The following is a 22,640-nucleotide window of genomic DNA, read 5'->3' as shown; positions in this document are numbered from 1 at the left end:
GCGCCGCGGGTAATTACCAAAAAAAAAAAAAAAAGCAGCTGCGAACAGCACGAAACAAAAAATAAAAAAATAAAAAAAAGATTTAAACAGTCTTCCGTGGCTTGAAATTGCCCTGAAAACGATCCTTGTCCTTTATCCATCTTCCCGTCATCCGAAAATTTATTTATCCATTTCTATCCTTCGCCCGTGATCGACGAGTCTAAAAGACTTGAGAAAGGTCAGGAAAGTTTCGGAAAATTCCTCGATACGATCTTCAATCAATTTCAAATTCAATTCACTCCGAGCTGCAACAAAACAGTACGATTACTAGGTCCTTAAGACTCTCACTTCCTTCGCTTGCGAAACAGAAACTAAACAAAATCAATCGAAACTAAATTATGAATGATAATTTGAAAAATTTCGAAAAATTTGAACGACGGAATGCTTCACAAGCTTTGATGTTAAGAATACTAATCCCTAAAATAACATTTTATAAATAAAAAATTCTATAAATATTTTTAATTAGTAAATTAAAAATTCTATAAAATTTTATAAATAATAAGATTTATAAATTAAAAATTCTATAAAATAAAATTCTATGAATATTTCTAAATCGTAAATTAAAAATTCTATGAAATTTTATAAACAATAAAATTTATGAATTAAAAATTCTATACAATTCTATAAATATTTCTAAATCGTAAATTAAAAATTCCATAAAATTTTATAAACAATAAAATTCATAAATTAAAAATTCTATACAATTCTATAAATATTTCTAAATCGTAAATTAAAAATTCTATAAAATTTTATAAACAATAAAATTTATAAATTAAAAATTCTATACAATTCTATAAATATTTCTAAATCGTAAATTAAAAATTCTATAAAATTTTATAAACAATATAATTTATAAATTAAAAATTCTATAAAGTTCTATGAATATTTTTAAATCGTAAATTAAAAATTCTATAAAAATTTTATAAACAATAAAATTTATAAATTAAAAATTCTATACAATTCTATAAATATTTCAAAATCGTAAATTAAAAATTCCATAAAATTTTATAAACAATAAAATTCATAAATTAAAAATTCTATACAATTCTATAAATATNAAATCGACGTGAAAAAAATCCGCGGAGAGAAACAAAAAAAAAAAAAAAAAAGAAAAATAAGGAAAAAGAAGACTGAATCTCTTCCAAGTTGGAAAACGTGGGAAATCCGAGGGAATAGGGAAGAAGCAGGTGGAACGCGAAGAGAGGGTAATTCCAGCGATCCGAATCGACGATTATCGCGGAAGACCGGCATGAACCAGCGCGTTTCCAACCTGGAAACCCATTAAGGGTCGGTTCTAGCCCCGCGAACAAAACGAGAGGCAGCCTCGTGGAAGAGGGAGCGAAGGCTACGGGCTGTTTCTCTCGCCTGGAGGGTGATTAATGCGAATAGAGAGGAGAACGGGGGGAGAGAGAGTGTTCGAAGAAACAACGAATCCTTCTGGCCACCAGAGCCAGAAAACTTTTTCTCCCTCTGCCGCTCGTGAACCGAGTTCTTTGGGTATCATTGAAAATTAAGCTGCTCGATTAAGGCGGCAGAATGCTGAAGATGAACACACCTTGGAGAGTGAATTTCAGAGAGGAAGGAAGGATTTTTAGGGGGTTAACGATCCTTTTCCGCTGTCTCTTTTCAAAAGTGATCTGTGTTACTTGTCGATTACTGCAATTTGCTCGATGATGTGGATTTCATTCATCATTCGAATAACGGTGGGTTCCAATTTCTGCATAGATTTTTAGAGATCGAGGAACTTCTCCTGAGCAGGACTGTAGAAGTTTGGCAATTTTTATTCGACACACGATGATAGCTCGTTTGATACAATTTAAAGGGTAAATTCTAGGAGGAAGATTCTTAAGATGACTGGGATGTTTTAGTATTAATATACTCTTTGCTGAAATTACTTTTTCCTCGCCTACACGTTTCAAAAGAGAAATTAACCCCTTCGCGCTAAATGAAATCTTCGTTAAAAATTCCCTCTTCCTCCCTGCTCTCACCTACTGCGATATTAAATTTAAAAAAGTAAATAAACGACAACAAAGGCGAAAGAGAAAATCGAACAGCAGAAAAAAAAAAAAACACATACACGTTATCGTTGGCATTATTTGCCCCACTCGCGTTAAAATTATTAACTCTCCGTGAGCAGAAGATATTTATTATGAATCTTATGATATTAAAACGTAACGTAAAACATCTACATTTTTCTCGCTGAAATTATTTCTTTTCTTTTTTTTTTTTTCTCAGAGAAATGACCATAAATTCTTCCTTGTCATTCACAAGCTTTTAAATTAAAACAACCATCTACGAGCGAGGAGAGAGAGAGAGAAAGAGAGAAAGAGAGAAAGAAAGATGAGAATTCTACGTCGAAACAAGAGAAAGAAGGAAATATATTTATGTTTATCGGTTTAATGCAAGTCGGCGAGGACGATAAATCGAAGGTGATTTCTCGCCTTTAGAGACGACGAACGTCGAAGAGCGCGAGAACCGAGGAGTGGGGGAAACTCGCGGAGGGAATTTATGCAGAGGAGGTGGAGGAGAGAGAGAAACCCGCGGATGGGAGGATGGAAAACACGCCCCGGCCAGCAAATATTAATGCGCTCATTAGCCGCGCTTCATATTCATGCTATGAAAATTCATCGTTTATTATGTAACGATCGCCAACGGGCACTGGCTGTATAAAATCCACGGCCGGATTACCGATTAAACGCCGATCGACGGCCCGAGCGCTCGCCCTCTCGATCCCTCCCGCCAATTTCAAATACAATTATCCCTGTTTTCGGCGTGATTTTCCATAAATATGCTCTCTTCCGCTTTTCGTTCCACTGTTTTTCTTTTTTTTTTTAACACTCGTTAAAAACTTCTCAAGATCCACCAAGAGTGACATTCGAATCGGGGATCGAGGTTGACAGGGGTTACACCTTCTTGGTTTTTCCAAGGTGTTTTTCGTTTTTGGAACGAAAGTTGCTTTAGAACGTTCAATTGAAAATCCATTTTACCGAATTTTTCATTCGAGCATCGTTCATTGAACGTAGAGTATTCAGTGTCGACATTTGCTACGAATATCGAGAACTTTTTCAATATCGACGAACGCACGATCCGTTCCTACGACAGAACTTTTATTTTTACATTTTGCAAGTTCAGTTGGAGACTTTCGTTGTTCATTTGTCCGTCCTCGCGGGGACTTGGCAACGCGAGAATATTTTTCACGAAAGAATTTCCTCGATCCACACGCTCCGAGGATGGAAATTATTTAAAATTCATTCGACCTTTCCGATCTCCGACGTGCAAAATCAAACGGGAAACCAACCTAAATCAATACTATACTTCCAAGATCTATTCCCGAAAATCTCAACTCGTGCTGAAACTTGGAAAACGTTACAAAGATATATCTATTGTATATTTATGTCTTTATATAATACAATTTTATAACTTTCGTAACATTTATAATGTACAGTAGCTATATTTTTTTAACGTTTTTCAAGTTCCAGCAGGAACTGAGATTTTCGAGGGTAGATCTGATAAAGTATGGCGTCGATCTAAGGTAATTTTCGGTTTGATTTACACCACCGTTTGATCGAAAAAGTCAAAGAATTGTAAAAATAGTTTGCAACATATTTTTACAATTTTTACATTATAAATAGACATCATTACATCAAACGATTTTATATCATACGTACAGTACAGTATACAAGTATTATTTTAAAATAAATTTAATAATACAAGTAATATTTTAATGTAATACAATATACAAGTATTATTTTAATATAATATACAAGTATTATTTTAATATAATGCCTGTATGTTACATTATATATCATTTGTTACATAAAAGTGCACAATACAAGTATTATTTAAATAAAAAAGCTACGTTGCAGTGCGCGTAAGAGTACGGTAATACAAAATCTACTGCGAAACACGGAGATCGATAGATCGAGGGGTAGATTCTCGTGCCCCGTCCCGGGACACCCCAATTCTCCGCGTCTAATTGAATCGCAACAACACGCTGGAACAGTATTCATCGCGTCGCTTGTTCCAACAACGCACACCGCGCACACCACACCGCCAAGGCTGAGAAAGATTGCGCCGTGCCAGTTTCTCTTCTCGGGGGGGTGTCATCTCCCACCCGTCGTCGTCGCACCTCGACAGTGGTCGCAGTCAGCGAGCAACGGGGCGCAATAATGCGGCTCTGGCCTCGTTCGCGCGTCGCCCGCGTGTGCATACAGGGAGAAAACCGGAAACGAGGTGTCCGCGGTTATCTTTTTGGAGCAGAGCGTGCAACAGGGCCGCCGGAGAATAGCGGCGCAGCCGTTTGTAACGCCGCGCCTTGTGGAAACGCGGAACGATACGATTGTGAGGCAGCGCACCGGCGAAAAAACACGCGTCGACCCGGTTCCATTCGCCAAGCCTTCTCCCTCCAACCCGTCTCACCCGTTTCCGAGTAATCGCGCCGCGATCACCTCCAATACACGAACGCATCCCGTGTCTCGTTCGACGAGAACGGAAGTGAGAGGAAGAGCTGCTTCGTCTCCACCCTCTTTCAATTCCAGCGACAATTCTGTCTCTCTCTCTCTCTTTGTTTTTTCTCAAACATCTTGGAAATCTTGACGATCTTTCTTGATCCGAAGGGAAACTCTGGACTTTGCTTACTCTTTCAATTCGTTTCCTCAGTTTCCTCGGTCGATGCCTTAACCACTTGCCACGCACAGTTTTCTGTCCCAAAATTGCAATATTTCCACAGTTTTAAGTATATTTGAGTATAACACAGGCGAAACAAGTAATAAATTTATTACCTCTCGATCATTTCTATCCAGTGATGTCGTACCGACGAGGTCAAAAGAAAAAGAAAGGGACTGTGTACTTGGTCACTCGTTATGGTCCGCAATCCAGTTGCCAGCGCAAGTGGTTAATATAAACGGTGAGGTTCCAATTTCTTTTTGGAGTTGCAGGAGTTGCTCGTTACATAGGAGAAAATTCTAGCTGTTCATTGATCAACTACTCAATTGTTGCGAGTGAGTAATTTCTTTAGTAAAGTCTCAATTTTTCCTTGAAATTTTAAGAGTGTTCAAGCTACTCACTAATCAATAATTGTTGCAAGTGAGTAACGAGTTTCTTAATTTGAACAGCGAGTAATTTCTTAATTTCTCTTTTGAGTATAGGAGTTGCTCACCGTATAGAAGAAAATTCTAGCTATTCACGAATCAACTACTCAGTTGTTGCGAGTGAGTTTCTTCATTTGAACAGTCTCAGTTTCTCCTTGAAATTGTAAGAGTGTCTCACCATACAGGTGGAAATTCTAGCTACTCACTGATCAATAATTGTTGCAAGTGAGTAACAAGTTTCTTTATTCGAATAGCGAGTAATTTCTTAATTTCTCTTTCGAGTTATAGGAGTTGCTCACCGTATAGAAGAAAATTCTAGCTATTCACGAATCAACTACTCAGTTGTTGTGAGTGAGTTTCTTCATTTGAACAGTCTCAGTTTCTCCTTGAAATTGTAAGAGTGTCTCACCATACAGGTGGAAATTCTAGCTACTCACTGATCAATAATTGTTGCAAGTGAGTAACAAGTTTCTTTATTCGAATAGCGAGTAATTTCTTAATTTCTCTTTCGAGTTATAGGAGTTGCTCACTGTATAGAAGAAAATTCTAGCTATTCACGAATCAACAACTCAATTGTTGCGAGTGAGTTTCTTCATTTGAACAGTCTCAGTTTCTCCTTGAAATTGTAAAAGTGCCTCACCATACAGGAGGAAATTCTAGCTACTCACTGATCAATAATTGTTGCATGTGAGTAACGAGTTTCTTTATTCGAATAGCGAGTAATTTCTTAATTTCTCTTTCGAGTTATAGGAGTTGCTCACTGTACAGAAGAAAATTCTAGCTATTCACGAATGAACTACTCAGTTGTTGCGAGTGAGTTTCTTCATTTGAACAGTCTCAGTTTCTCCTTGAAATTGTAAGAGTGTCTCACCATACAGGAGGAAATTCTAGCTACTCACTGATCAATAATTGTTGCAAGTGAGTAACGAGTTTCTTAATTTGAACAGCGAGTAATTTCTTAATTTCTCTTTCGAGTTACAGAAATTGCTCACTGTATAGAAGAAAATTCTAGCTATTCACGAATCAACTACTCAGTTGTTGCGAGTGAGTTTCTTCATTTGAACAGTCTCAGTTTCTCCTTGAAATTGTAAGAGTGTCTCACCATACAGGTGGAAATTCTAGCTACTCACTGATCAATAATTGTTGCATGTGAGTAACGAGTTTCTTTATTCGAATAGCGAGTAATTTCTTAATTTCTCTTTCGAGTTATAGGAGTTGCTCACTGTACAGAAGAAAATTCTAGCTATTCACGAATGAACTACTCAGTTGTTGCGAGTGAGTTTCTTCATTTGAACAGTCTCAGTTTCTCCTTGAAATTGTAAGAGTGTCTCACCATACAGGAGGAAATTCTAGCTACTCACTGATCAATAATTGTTGCAAGTGAGTAACGAGTTTCTTAATTTGAACAGCGAGTAATTTCTTAATTTCTCTTTCGAGTTACAGAAATTGCTCACTGTATAGAAGAAAATTTTAGCTATTCACGAATCAACTACTTCATTGTTGCAAGTTTCTTAACTTGAGTGGCGAAGTCTAAATTTCTTTTCGGAGTTACAAGAGCGCTCATTATGTATGAGAAAATTCTATTCACGGATCAATTGCTCAATTGTCGCAATTGAATAATTTCTTCTAATTTGAGCAGTGTGGTCTCAATTTCTCCTTTGAAATTGCAGGAGTTGCTCACTATATAGGAAAAAATTCTACCTACTTACTGATCAATAATTGTTGCAAGTGAGTAACGAGTTTCTTAATTTGAGCAATCTCTCGAGTAATTTCTTCACTTCTTCTCGGAGTTACAAGAGTTGTTCTACAAATTCTGTCTATTTACGGATACCAATAATTATCGCGGTGAGAAAACTTTCGCAAACAAACGCGGAAGAAAATTTTCGAACAGACAAACCTCTCCCCCGCATTTCGGGTTGTAAGTGATCTGCCATTCTCAGCGAGTAATTCCCCGCCCCTTTCCGCTTACTCAGAAACGCGCGACCCGTTCGCAGGACATTAATCAAAGACCAATTTCTTTAATTAAACCGCGGCAGAGCCTACAATTTCCTGTCCTTTACCTCCCCTTCCTCCCCGCGATTCCAATTTCTCTTTCCTTATCATCGAGAAGAAGGGGAACGAGGTGAAAGAGAGAAAGAGAGACTCGATCGGGGAAAAATCCTTTGAAACGCTACTTCAAAGGCGGTAGAAGTTTGACGACGATGTCACAGGCAATCCACTTCCGGTCTTATTTAGTAAATCGACTCCCCCGACCGACCCTTATCGGCAGAGAAAAGAGGAGGGAGGGGAGGCAACAGGGTGGAGAGACACGGGACCAGTCTTAGAAGTATCTCAGCAATAAATATATCGGCTTATGGCCGTCTCGAGGAGTTTCACGAGTCATCAGAAGCTCGAGAAGCCAAACTCTGTCTCGCTTTCTCTATCTGCTCGATGAAATAGCACCGGAGGTCGCTTCCCACCCACTCTTTCCTCCCCTAGTTCTGATCGCGGACCGGCGATATCCGTCGAGATATCGAAACACCGGCGAAAAGCTCGAGGATCTTCCCTTCGGTTTCCATCAACCGAGAATGGTTGGTGGATGTTGTCCGAAGAGGGTAGGTTCTCCGCGTGTTCGACGACACGATTCCGGCGGATCGATCTCGCGTAACCGACGGTTCGCGAGAGTTTGTCGAGTAATTAAAACGAGAGACGAGAGGTTTTCTATGGAGGGCTGCGGCGAAACTCGAAAGTGAAGCAAATTGGTACACTGACTAAATATATTTGAAATACTTGGCACAGTTGATAGGTGCACCGAGCACTCTATATACGACTACGTATCACGTGTTGATAATCATTATTAAAAATACAAGACATTCTGTTGACATTGAATCACAAATACATCTGTGGTCAAAGTAATTTCATCATCTGTTTGACTATTAAATTGTTGGAAATAAGAAAGTGGACTTTATGAAACAATAGTTCGTCGAAAGAAACAGAGAGAGAGAGAGAGAGAGAGGAGAGAATCAACACTAGAACTACCAAAGTGGTCAAAGTGATCAATTGACAATTTCTGTTAGAAATTTTACACGTGTAAAACGGTATATTCTTGAAATAAATGACTTTTCGTAAAGTATATTAAATGAAAGTTTGTATACGCAAGTAAAATTTCTCTAATTTCTTTTATACATATATAACATATAGTTGTATTTTCTTTTATTAACCTGTAACCGTCGAGAATTTTTTTGTTCCAAAAGTTGCAATATTTTTATATATTTAAGTATTAGTTATATATATTTAGTTATATATAAATATATAACTATATATAACTAAATATATATAACTAATACTTAAATATATAAATATATAGTTATATAACTAATACTTAAATGTATAAAAACTGAGAAAATATTGTTATTTATATATATAGTTATATGTTTCTCAGTTTATATATACTTAAGTATAAATATATTTAATTATTGGCAGATAAAACAAATAATGAATTAATTACTTCTTAATAATTCTCTATCCAGCGATGTCGATTTACCGACGATTTCAAAAAGAAATTAGCGACGAATTAATCGTATACGGTTCGGTCGCTCGTTACGGTCCGCAATCCAGTTGCCAGCGCAAGTGGTTAAAGTCAACGCTGTAGTTGCCGATCTAGCCTCCAGTGTTAGTTTCTCATTCCTTCAAAAAGTATAGCCAGTTAAGAAATTAACAAAATCTGGTAGTATAGACGTGACGTGAGAAAATTCGCTAGTGGAAAGTTCTCGGAAGGATAACGATATCGGATATGGGCGCACGCACTTCCGCGAGCGACGCGAGCGGCCGGAATACTCCGGGACGGGACGAGCCCCGGTAGTAACAGCTGCTCGATCCGAGCCGATAAAGTGGATTCGATCGAGCCTCGAACACCTAACTGCCGCGTTATCTATTAGCCCTCGTAGCTTGATAAACGATTCACTTCCTTCCACGAACGCGAACTTCGCGCGTAAATCGACTGGAAAAGGGATAAGCTGGCTTCGGTGTTGCAGCGCTCCGCGCTGGTTTCCATTCTTTGCGCCGCTCTGGCAACTGTCGCGTGCGTGCTAACAGCGACTTTATGCCACTGGATTTTAGGTTTCGTTAACATCTGACTTACCATAGTCGCGGCATCAGCGCAAATGATCAAATAATAAATCTAACTGTTAACATTATTCGAAATATAAGCTATTACTTGATATAGACGTCCACGTGTTCAGAACTATATAAGGTCGCTGTTAGAACTCGCGCGTTCGCGGTATTAAATGATTAAGGAACTTTCTCGCCATTTCTCGAGGGAACTGTTAGGTTGCCTGACCTATGGTTTGTTGGAAACGGTTTATCCCCGTGATGCGAGGAAAAAAGAAAACTTTTCTTGATCTTGAAATTCAAGGCAGGGTTTCTTTATATGTATTACATTTCCGTCAAATCGAAGGTGCTTTACACTCTGTACAGCAACGTTGTTGAAGTTGTTGAAATTGTTTTCGACATGGCCAAATATGCAAGACGTTCCAAATATGTAATAATTCCATCTCGAAAGAAGAAACGTCGGATTCTTTAATTCAGCAACTACTCGCGGAAAAGAAATTCGTAAACTGTTCTGCCTTGTTGCAGTGTATGCGAAAATTAGGATCGTAAACAAATTTCAGGAATTTCTCTAAATTACAAATTTCAAATTTAAAAATTGTAAATGACACCGTCGCGAGGTGAAAGATATTAATCGAAATGATCTGCAATTTCTAACATTATTATCCAACGTGTGCATCGACGAATAACAATAATAATTCACACGAATAATACAATGCTACAATAACATTACAATATTATGATAACAACATGGTAATAACGCAGTGGCAACACAATATTATAATATTATTGTAGCAATAATAATAAAATATTATATGATTAAAGTATTATTAAAATTTATTAAAATTATTTAAATTCAATATTATAATATTATAATAGCAATAATAATAAAATATTATATGATCAAAGTATTATTAAAATTTATTAAAATTATTTAAATTCAATATTACAATATTATAATAGCAATAATAGTAAAATATTATATGATCAAAGTATTATTAAAATTTATTAAAATTATTTAAATTCAATAAATTTCCAAGATATTACAATATTACCGTAGTAACGAAACATAGTGTTATAATATGACGTTATCTATTTCCCCGATAGCTCGGCGTGGTTCTTTGAAAAATTACCTCCCCCCTCCCGTTGCCCCGCGAGGAATCTAAAACACATTCGATTCGATTACACGTAACGCGCGCGAATCTACAAAAGATCCGAAGGAATATCCAGCCTGGTCGGTCGGGCTGGAAGGAAGGAAGGAAGGAAGGAAGGAAGGAAGGAAGGAAGGAAGGATCCCGCGTGAGCCGAGATATCGCGTTATCCGTCACATGATAGATTACTTTCACTGAGCTGCGAATACGTCAGCCCGTCACGGGAATAGATTCCAGAGGAGAGAAGAGGTTCCATCCAGGGAGTCGAAATCGCGCGACCGTTACCAAGAGGGAAGAAACGTGCCCCAGGGATTCGACCGATTCCCGCTACGATTTTCCTCCCTCTCTCTCTCTCTCTCTCTTTCTCTCTCTATTTGGTGAAGTCACGACCGCCAATTACCAGAGCTGGGCTCGCTGAAAAATCGTAACACGACTCCTAATTCTCCCGCCGATCGTTTCCGTTACCTATCGATCTTCTCTTGCTTTCTTCTCATTTTGCTTTTCTTTTCAATTGAGTTCCAGGAGATCTCGCGACTAGGTGAATGAATTCTTGAGAATATTAACCACCGTGAGTTAAGTCTCTCAAAAAGATAAAAAGAAGTTTAAGAAATTTTGGCTCGTTAGAACTGAAAACTGAATCAATAAAAATTATTTATAAATGTATATATGCTTCGAACGCTTCTCAACGACGAGACAAAATTTTCAATGGGCTGGCTGAGACGTTGTGTTTCTCAAGGAAACGGAATCTCTTCCCGTGGAAACCGTGGAATATTATGACAGAAAAGCAAAAGCGATTGAAAAATGTTGGGTGGAATTGAGAAGTGTCGAAAATTGACCTTCTTCTTCACGGTGTTCTCTCGTCGCGAACACGTTTTCACGAGCACGTTTCACGAAGCTGCTCGACGAAGATTCCCGATCGACTCTCCACAATTTCCGCGCGGAAGGTGCCCGAAAGTTGTCAACTTATGTGTTCGATAGAAGTTTTAATTGAATTCAGCTTATTTCAACTTGACGATCGAAAGGGGCTGATTCATTTCTTTAATTGTTTCGCTTGAGAGGCCGAACCTGTTCGCCGTCGCGGCGTTAAATTATCGCTGCTGGATCTAATTTGATTTAACGAAAAAAAAAAAGAGAAAGCATCGCGCATGTACAAACTGTGCTTCACAAATTTACCCTCGACAAACCGTAGAAAATTCCAATAATTTGGAAAATTGGATTAAACCGGGGCAAACGGGTTAAAAGAATTGCCGAGCTTCTGCGAGACTCCCGTTGATATAATTTATACAATTGAGTTAATAATAATAATAATAGTAATAATAATAATAACGATGATAATAACAATACAGACGAAGCTGCTTTTCCTACGTTCAATACGCGATATTATATTACAAAATATTATTCAACAATCCGCGAGTGAAACAAAAGGTACGTCGTTTAAAATGGTAATACAATGGACACAAGGTTGAAAAATTAATTAAAATCCCCCGCTACCGTGGTGTTTCTTTATCCATAAACCAAATGAAAAATTAATATTCCCTTCCTTTTCCATTATACGAACACGCGGGCGCGCGCGCGCACACACACACACACACACACACACACGCACAGAGGGACACGAAATTTTATATTAATTAAAATGTATTATTCAAATACGCGAATCGAAACGAGAATTTTCACCTTCTGTCAAATCCACGGTAACACGCCGCCCCCTATTCAATTCCCGCGAATGTAACATAAAAATTCGATTTTAATTTGGATGTTACCGACGGGCAACGTTGTAAAATATTAAAATCGATTTAGAGCCGCGGCATTACTGTCAACGACGAAGGGGGGAGGGAAAAAAGTACGCGCAAAAAATACATTTGACAAAAATTAACATTACGAAAATCATATCGTTCGTTATTATATTTCATTACATCATTTCCACGAATGATCTCTCGATTTCTGATCTTCCATTCTTTTTTTTTTTCAATTCTTTCCCTTTTCTCGCGTTTCGTCGTTCAATTTTCAGAAAAAAAAAGAAAAACTTCCGACAGAAGGAGAACTTTTTCCCTCGACAAATAATTGACTCGGCAATTACCTCGAGTCCTCTGGATTCTCTCTTTCGATTGAAATCGAACCGCGCGCTGAGCACAGCGAGAGGAAACGCGAGTTTTCGTCGGGACGGACTTTCGAAACGCGAGATTCCGGTTGTTTTCTCTCGCGAGGAGGACAGCGCCAGGCGCACATACACGTATCCTCCTTTCATCCCTCCTCCATCCTTTCTTTCGCAGCTGTTTCCACCTCTGGGACGCGTCAAAGCGTGCTCGCGTCTCGTGAAATTCTCTCCTCGAAATTTCTCCGGCTCGGAGCTGCAGCAGCCCGGATAATTTCCGCGAGGCTGGTCAGAAAAATCGGGGAGATTGCAATTTTCGGGAACACGTTTCGGGACAATGAAAACAACGCTCGTAGCTCACTCTCGCGTCTGTCTCTCTGTGTTAGAACGTACGCGAGGAACTCGCATCTCTCGCTTCTGTTAATACAGGCTGTCCGTAAAGTGTCTTTACAACTTCAAAAATTTATTACAAACCCAACCGATGAGATATCTTCGTCAGATTTGCTCCATGTACTCGGTGGTTATCAAGGTTTTCATCACATTGAGAAATTTCAGGTAGCCTTTTGATGAATGAGATAAATGAATGTTAAATGAATCCCTTACAAAATGGCTACTCCTCAAGAGAAGAGAAGGGGCACAGTACGTATCATGATTTATTGAAACCAAATCGTATCTGCAGAACTCGGCGAAATTTCCGAACTAAGTATGGAAGAGATCCGTCGTCACGTTCATCAATTCGTGCATGGCAGAAGAAATTTATCAGGAGACAGTGACAGTGTTCGATAAAGGGAGAAGTGGACGATGAAGAACATCCGAGGGAAACATCGATCGCGTAAGAAATCGAGAACCGTCTTGATGTGCTTAGAGAATTAAAGAAACTTAAATGAACACGTCTCGTTTATATTAATAATTTCCACTTATCTGTCTTTTCGTTTGCCGTCGTAAATAAATTTTTGAAATTGCAAAGACACTTTATGGACATTCCTGTGTTTCGTTCGTTAAATATCCTGTCGAAAAGAAAAAGACGAAGAAGAAGAAGAAGAAACAAGTGGAAAGAATCTCGAAAGAGGCAAGAGACGAGCTGATAACGAGAAGAAAGAAGGGAGGGCAAGCAGACAAGCGGCGGAGAAAGAGAGAACACCAGGTGCAGCAAGTGGTAATGGCCGGCTCGGCCGAGCATGTCAGGAACGTGTTTGAACTCTAACGATAGCCGCTGGCTTTGCCACGGGCGCTGATAAGCCCTGTCCTCGTTTATGCGGAAAATAAAGATAAGCCACGGCCGACGGGGGCAGCCGTTTTCTGAAACAGTACTGTTAAAAAGAACCACGAAGAAACAACGCCTCGCTGCTGTGAGACTGGACGGCCAAAGAGGGAGAGAGGGAGGCTTTGGAGTAATCGACGAGTACATACAACATGCACGAGGGAGACGTGGATGACGTCGAGCTTTCGAAGCACAATTTGCTATTTATCCTGGGCGAAATGGAATTTTAACGAGCAAAAAGCCGCCGAATGATCGATACCACGTACTGGAAAGATCGTTTCCTTCGAAATCAGGGGGGCAGAAAATACAAGACACCCCGTAGTATAGTGTTTTGTTGACTATTGCGTGTCTCGACTAACTTGCCGTTTCGATGATGCTGATTTGAAGGGAAATTAATAAAAAAAAAAAAAAAAAAAAAAAACACAGGTTAAAATTCAGGTTCCAGACGAAATTATATATATATATATATCTTCATCAGCAGAAGAATATATAATATATAAATGTGTTATACGTAACTAAATCATATATCTGATAAATCATTTTTATCGAAACGAGTGGCACGTGAAACGTTTAGTAAAATTTTAAGAATTATGGAAAAAAATCTCAAACTGGTCATTCTGGCCGTTTTCTACTACGACAAAACGCTTCCAGATAGATTACAATTGTTCCAGTTGCTGTGTGCACGAAGGATCATTCAAACTTGTAGAATAAATCTCGAGCTAGTCACTTTGACCAACCATTCGTCACGCGTTAGACGAATTGTCTTCAATTTAAATCATTCGATCGAACCAACGTTTCAATTAAATTCGACAGAATTTTCTCGCACGCGAAGGATCATTCAAATCAAGCGAGAAAAAAATTTCAAACCGATCGCTCCGACCAGGTAATCGCGCGAAATGCTCAGCCGAAAATCCGCCGAGAGTGGAAATTTCGATGACAAGCCAATTCCCTGTGTGCCAGCGGAAGAGATTCCGCGAAACGCACACGAAGGGAATCTTCCCTCGCGGCAACAGACACTTCTAGGACAGATAATTCACCGTGGAAAATTCCGCCGCGCGGATGGGAACAATTTCACTTACTTAAACAGTGATTCCACGTCGTTTGTACGTCGCTGTAGTAACGAGAGATTGTACGAGACACGCGCAGACAGACACACGGGACGTGTTACACGTACAGCACAACAGTGTGACGGTCTTAAAGTGTCTGGCAGCGGAGAAAAATGGAGGCACGCGGCGCGACGAAAATCCGACCCTATTTCCCTTTCAATTTGCAGCACCTCAAAGAGGCGCGTAAACAGTTTGCAGAAAGAGTTTCCAGACGTCCCGCAGCTCCACAAAGGAGAAAAACCGCGAGGGCCCGATTCGAAGCCGAGGGACGTTTATTCTCGATCGCTTTAACGTACATGCGTACATGTATTGAAAAAAAATTTTTTCTCAACGCGTCGTTCGTCATCCAACGATAACTTTCATTTCTCCGAGTCGAGCGGTCGTTCGAGAAAATTGGCCGTCGAAAAATCGAATTCGAAAAATCCCCGAACAACATCACCCGCCGGGCGGTGAAATTGCGTTTGGTAATTTCGTAGCGACTTCTCCGAAGTGAGTTTCGACTTCGAAGCGTTGATTCAACGTCGAATAAGGACAGTAAGGAGCGTAAACTCCGGTGACACGGAACGATTTTCCGTCGGTTACGTGTGTGTGTGTGTGTGTGTGTGTTTGTGTCGTGCGTCCCTCGGTGGCCATTTTCATGATATACAAACACATTCGCGGGGACACGTCCCTCTCCCGGGACGTGTCTTATTTTACGGCGGTTGTAACGCGAGACGGCGAAACCCTCGATTTCCCTCTGCGTTTAAAAAGTGTCAATTTCACCTTCGGCTTCTTAATATTTGCAAAACGAAAACTATTATTTACTCGCGAGAGTAGCCTGACTCCTGCGATTTCTTTCATTCTCTCAATGACTAAACAGTTCGTTCCTTCATCTGACGAAATTACCAAATTCACTCTCTCGTTTTACCAATAAAAAGAAACTACTTTAATAAAAAAAAGAAACTACTTTCCAATTTTCCTAATTTTTAATTTTTCTTTTCCTTCTTTTTAATTTTAGTAGCTACATGCATATCTAAAGGGAGTATCGTGGCCATGACACTCTCGACGGAGTGGGGAGATCGGCGCGGTGGAGGGGATAGCGCTAGCGATCGGGAAAGTGGGGCAAGGGCCGCCAGTTAGCCACCTCTGCTCCAAAGAAATCCTCCACGCTCTCTGTCCTCACGCTCAAACTTTCATCGTAAAAATTACAACTCGCAAGAGAAAATTTCTTTTCTACCGCGCGCACGTCCGGCAAAATTCAATTTCACGTCCGCCAAAAAATTCAATTGCAAACGGATCGTAACGTCACGAGTTGGAGAATGCATCGCCAGACGTCGATTGAGAATGATTTCTAACATCTGACGCGCCACGTTGAATAAGAAACTAGAGTGGGATTGGCATAGAGGGAATCAGGCCACGTGGCAGGAGGAACGCGTGTTACGTACGGCGCGCCAAGGCGCAGGGTACAGTTGCTTTATGGCTTACCATCATCAGGGACGCGCCCGTCCCTCGAGCGTACTGGAATTCCGGGACACTCACCTGCGAACAGAGAAAGAAAGCTAGAGTTGCTTCAATTTCCAAGTAATCTGCAAATGACTCATTAACGTCATCGTTGAGTAATAAATAAAATGCTCTTTACATTTAGCAGAAACTTTCAATTTCGTTGGTGAAAGAATCTGTTATTTATCATTTTCAATTTACTTTGTACACTTTGTTGCACATCTCATACGAAATCAATCCCAAGTACAGGTTTTCACTTAGACTAGAAAACTGGGGAATCGAAGTGGTCAAAATGACCAGTTTTTTTAATTTTCGTAAAGACGTAAGGCGTATATTTAAAGATTTAAATAATTTCTCGCGAAATGTGTATGAATAAAAACTTGTATACTCCATTATAAGGTTTCTTTATTTTTCTGACTTCATGCTTCCAGTGAAAGCATTTTATGCTTTAATCATCGATAATTCTAGTGTAAATCGCTGTCCATTTGCAACGTAATTTATAAATAAATTGAGGAGGTAAGTCTAGAGTGTAAGGTTTGTCTGGGAAGAGAAAGAGAGTGTGTTTGTGTGTGCGTGGTCGTTTTTCTTTCGATAATCGGGCAAGCGAAAGATCCAAGCAGCGAGGCGGCGCGACGTCCGCAAGTAGTAACGGTCGACGCGTCGTCAGACGCCGGAAATTAATCCACGGGAACGCGCTCGCATCGGAGTGAATGCCGCCGTCGGTCGATCAATTTCGCCAAGATATCTCGCGGTCTATTTAAACCAGCAACGACAAAAGCGCCAGCAACAATCAGCAGAATCGAGAATTCCGCCAGGAATTCAGTTTCACTGCGACTGCCGCGCGCGTTTCACAGCTGCGAGATCGGAAGATTCAACGTGTCAGAAAAAAATATCAGAGAGACCGACGAAAAACTTACGAAACTAATAATCTCGACGATCGCGAAGAAATTCGGAAACACGGTACTTGAAGCTTGCAACAATGACTTGAAAATAATTTCTACACGCCAAAGAAATTGCAGGTAACAGCTGACAAATGGGATTGTGAATGATTCCAACAATCGCGGAGAAGTTGCAACGTTACCGTTCGATACTTGGAATTTGCAAAATTGTTTATTCGAAGTGTCGAACGTTGGAAAAAAAAAAAATAATAATTCGTTCGAAATGTGAAATAAAAATTCTGTTGTAAATAATCGTAAACGGGGAGGGAGAGATTGCAAGAGATTGCTGTCCAACGCAACGTCGAAAACTGCAAAATTCCGACCAACGTTCTCGGGGAAATTGCGAAGATGGCAACGCGGGCGAAACTTCGCCGACACGCACCCGATTTCAATTCTTGCAACCCGGTAAGAACATAGAGGCGCGGGGCGGTTTCATCGCCGTCATCCCCCCCTTTCGGGTGGAAATGCAGCTCCTTTTGAAAAGCGAAGCCAGCCACGGCGGGCGGCCTCGTCACGCCACGTCCAATTTGTGCGTGCGCGTTTTGAAGAGCTGTCACGCGCGACCTGCTTTTCCAGGAAAATTCGCTTATTAGCATCGTTCCCTATCCTCCGGATACAACGTTAACGTTTTAGCCCCTGCCCTCGAGCTTCCCTTTCACCTTATTGGCCCCATCGATTTTCCTCCACCTCTCCACTTCCTTGTCACTCTCGTTTATTCAATTGTTCCCTCGGCCGAAAGCAGAAACTTAACATTCCCCGTTGGAACGTACGTCCAAATTCAATCAATTCAATTTACAAAATTAAGACGAAAACGAGTAACTCGGGAACACATTCTCTGACGAGTAATTCTCCAATTCTTGTGGATTCGAAACGTCGACTGACAGTCGAGGTGGCACGTTTGTTAACTTTCGGACGAAGCAGAGGAGGAGATTCGGTTTGAGGAAATGCTCGTTACTGCATCGCGAATCTTTATGCATTTACATATGGAAAATTACTGTCATGAGTTTCTTATTTTTACAGTAAGAAGACGAGACAGATTCTCCCGTCATACATTAAACATCGTAAGGAGATCTCGGTGACATTTTCTCTTGCAATTTCCCCCTTTTTTTTTTTTTTTTTTTTTACACGTGCGTCGCAGGCGTTTCATCAAAATGCTTCAAAACATTATTAATGCCGGCGCATTTCCATCAGAAAAAGATTCAGACGACTGCAAAGTTCACAGAGAAACATCTCCTTCGAACCGGTTCCTCCCGTAACAAATTTTCCCGCTTGCAATCGAAAAAGAAAACACTGTTCTCATTTTCTTCGCAGTTTCCACGAAACTCTCCCCGAAAAGTTTCGCCATCTTTGAGAGTTCGATCATTTGTACCTAATGATGTGAATTTTTCTGGTGGTATCTTTCCGACATTTCTTTTTTCTTTTTTTAAATCCTCAATAATCATTTAGAGATTCGTTGTTTCCAATTTTCCAAGTATTAAACAAAAAAGAAAAAAAAAAAGGAAGCAATTTAATCCGAAGCACGTTTAATTAACACGCTCTCGGTCGCGTATCGTTTTTCGTGCCGTGCGGGTTGCTCGCCTCCGCTAACAATTTCCCATATTGAACCATCGCGGACGTGTTTCGTCGATAGTCCAGACGCCAGGTATTCCGTGAAACTATCGTTGGATCCCGCAGATTAGATAGGAATCGATTTCATCCGTGAAAAAAAAAAAAGAAAAAAAATGAGAGAACATGAATCCTCTTCCTCTTTGCTCAACCCTCGAGTTAACACTTGGCGGCGTCCCGAATGACAAAACAAACACGGGGCTCAGTTGAACGGCGATGGCGGTACGTTGTATCGACACCGTCGCCCGCCCCCCTTAGAAACACACAGCGTTGAAAAAAAAAAAAGACACTTGGATGGAAAACGGCGGTATACTTAAGGGTCGCGACGGCACACTAATGCATGTACACTTAAGTCGGCGGGCCCACCGTAGAAGCAGCCGGTAACTGCTGCAGCTGCTTACACACAGTAAGCCTTCCGACAGTTTCCAACCCTCCCCCCCTTTCTCGCTACGCCCCTGCCCCTCATTCCACGTCATTATCATCCATTTGCTAATACAACAAGATAAATTGCTTTGCTTCGTTGCAACGTTACACCCTGGCTTGCGAGCCACCCTCTTTCACCCCAACCCTCCCACTTCGTAACCACAGCTATTTGAACGTCGCCGTTCGAGGAAGAAGGTGGCTCTCTCTCTCTCTCTCTCTCTCTCTCTCACACACACACACTTCTATTTCGCCGTACGGGTTTCTTCGTTTTTCTCTCCCTCCGCTTGCCACCTTCGTTTCCTTTCTTCTCGAGCCCTTTGTTTCGTTCCAGCTCGAAGGAATTAGGGTGTGAATGGAAGGATGAAACGCACGAGGGGGCGAAATTGATTTCTGCGCGGAAGTTGAAATAATGCCGCGAATCTTTCTCTTAGTCCTTCTTTTTTTTTTTTTTTTTTTCACCGAGGTACTGGCTCTTTATTCAATTTCCATTTATCGATTTAAATCTGTTTCTTGCGTTGCAATTTTCTTGCGTGCCACGTCGAGAAAATTCTTTGCCCCAAAATTGCAATAATTCCTCAGTTTTAAGTATAACCCAGGCGAAACAAACAGTAAATTAATTACTTCTCAATAATTTCTATCCATAGATATATCGTACCGACGAGTACAAAAAGAAAGCGACGAATTACTGTAATTACGGTATTGGTCACTCGTTATGGTCCGCAGTCATTTGCCTAGCGCAAGTGGTTTCTTGAGAATTTTTTGTCCCAAAATTACAATATTTCCTCAGTTTTAAGTATATTTACGTAATACCCAGGCGAAACGAATACTAAATTAATTACTTCTCAATAATTTCTATCAATATATATATATATCGTATCGACGAGTTCAAAAAGAAAGCGACGAATTATTGTATACGGTTTGGTCACTCGTTATGGTCCGCAATCAGTTGCCCAGCGCAACTGGTCAACTTCATGAGAATTTTTTGTCTCAAAATTACAAAATTTCCTCAGTTTTAAGTATATTTAAGTAATATCCAGGCGAAACGAATAATAAATTAATTATTTCTCAATAATTTCTATCCATAGATATATCGTACCGAGTTCAAAAAGAATGCGTGACGAATTATTGTATACGGTCTGGTCACTCGTTATGGTCCGCAATCAGTTGCCAGAGCTTCTCGTCCCTCTCTTTCGGGCGTGTCGGTGACTATTTTGGTGGAAAGAGGGGACTTTCAGCGGGCCACGCGAGACCGACGTGAATTTTTCCTTTTTCCCCAGAATCGTTTTAATATCGTTTTTTATTTAGTTTTTATTGATCGATGGAACTTTTGCGCTTGTCCTTCCGGGGGAGCTTGTTCTGTTTTGGGATGTTGTTTGACCACTTTTTTTTTTTTTTTCCTTTTTTTCCCCGGTGCGTAAAGTGAGAGCTTCAGCGAGTTGCGATAAATGGTAATACCGGAATGAATTTCTTTTTTTTTCTTTTTGGTTTTTGTTTTTAGAGCATATATTGCTCTCGCGTTTCGTCAAAGTTCGCTGCAGTGTTTGCTTCGTTTTTAGAGGGGAGCGTAGTTCTTTTTTTTTTTTTTTCCCCTTCTTTCTATTTGCGGATCGAGACTCGTTTCATCGAGCTGGATCAACTACACCCTTCCAAACAAATTTCTCGCGATACACGAGCGATACGGGATCTCGGAAGAACGGCTTGCGAAAACGGCTTGCAGCAATCCACCTACCTCATCCGCGCCACGATTGCCATTTACATGCAGCTCGCCTCGCCATCGCCATAAATAGCGAATATATCGAAAGACGACACGATCTTATCGTGCGCTCGTTGCCGACGTTTAAAGGGTGTCCGATAATAGCGGCGAGGAAAAAAGCCCGGCAATTGTGCAAGTTGCGTGACCAGCCTGATAAAACCGCATCGATCCGCTTGCCAACTGTTTGTGTATAGTTCCTCTGACCCATTCCTCCCTCTTCCGTCTTTTTTTCTTCCCATCACGCTTGCTGAGGAAGAGATAGATTTCTGTACGTTTCAATTTCTGAAGGAGACGAATCATTTTAGCAGAAATTTCAGTTTTCAAATTGAAACAAATTCCTTCTCTTGTCGCGTCAGATATTGCAAAATATTACAATAACGGTGCATCAACAGCAATTTAATAATTATACTACAACAATAATATGCTAGCCTCGTGCCACGCACGTCGAGAATTTTTTTTTTTTTGCAACATTTCCTCAGTTTTAAGTATACTTAAATGTAACTCTCGGCAGAACAACTGATAAGTTTTATTACTTCTTAATCATTTCTATCCAGCAATGAATTTTGTTCTTGTCTGTCCATCAAATTGCAGATTTTCTCAGCTTTAAGTATATTTAAATATAATCCCAGGCAAAAAGGAAATAAATAAATTTGTTACTTATTAATAATTTCTATCCAGTGATATCGTGCCGATGAGTTCGAAGGAAAAAGAAAGCGACGAATTATTGTATACGGGCTCAGTCACTCGTTATGGTCCGCGCAAGCGGTTAACGTCAATTTGCAGTGCATCACGACACAGACATTCGTTTTCTCACGACTCGAGTCGCGAAAAGCAGCGCTTCGAAAAAGAGTGCAAGTGCTCGAGGCACGATGCACTGATTAAAATTAAAGACAGAACTCGAAACGGATTCCTTCATCCACCGCGATGAAAAAGCGGACCGGCCGAAGAAACGTTTACGGAGAAACGCTCCTCCGCTCTTCGGACATCGCTCATAATTATTTGTCACGAAATAATGGAGTTATTATACAATTATAGCGGAGAATGTGCCCGGGCAGCGAGACAGCGGGGCGATGCTGTATAATAAAAGAGCGTAAATTAAGAAGAATGTAGAGATGGGAACGGGCGGAAGAAAAAACGAAGAGACGAAACCCCGGAGACGGGAGTTATAATGCAACATTCCTCCAGTTCTCCCAACGCCCGGCGTTGAATAATAAACATCTATTACGTGCTTTAAAATTTCATCGCCGTGTCTGAGAATGAAAATTGGTCAGAAAACGGAGCTCTCATTTAATAATCACACGTTACGCGTTCGCGTGTTCCACCGACTAACGAACGGTGAATATCCGAGGCGTGAAAATTATCGGCAACCACCATTTCTGTATTTGAGAAAATGAATTTCAAACGGCAGAGATTAGTTCACGATAGCCCTCGTTGGTGTTCTTTTGTAAAATCGACGTTTCACACATTTTTCGTTCATCTACGACTTCGCGTCGTTTACTGTATACAAAATATTTCGAAATTTCATCAATACTGCAATGAGAAGCTACTGTGATTACATTAATAAATGATAAACTAATTGATAAACTAATATAAATGATAAACTAATTTGCAAAT

General features: G+C 40.1%; 1 protein-coding gene across 1 annotated transcript in view; it reads right to left on the bottom strand.

Moving 5' to 3' along the window:
• The window catches only part of LOC122534069 (polypyrimidine tract-binding protein 2-like), a gene marked incomplete at its 3' end in the record, with an annotated part of 78,101 nt that extends 61,743 nt beyond the window's left edge, over positions 1-16,358 (bottom strand). The window contains exon 1 of the mRNA XM_043664366.1: positions 16,293-16,358. Within this exon, the coding sequence (XP_043520301.1) occupies positions 16,293-16,298 (6 nt within the window). The remainder of the gene's footprint in view (positions 1-16,292) is intronic.
• Between the last annotated feature and the right edge of the window lie 6,282 nt (positions 16,359-22,640).

This window comes from Frieseomelitta varia, unplaced genomic scaffold (assembly GCF_011392965.1).
Source record: "Frieseomelitta varia isolate USP_RPSP 00005682 unplaced genomic scaffold, Fvar_1.2 scaffold_575, whole genome shotgun sequence".
Classification (NCBI taxonomy): Eukaryota; Metazoa; Arthropoda; class Insecta; order Hymenoptera; family Apidae; genus Frieseomelitta; species Frieseomelitta varia.
Note: the sequence above shows the minus strand (reverse complement) of the source record. Positions and strands in the feature narration are given on the sequence as shown.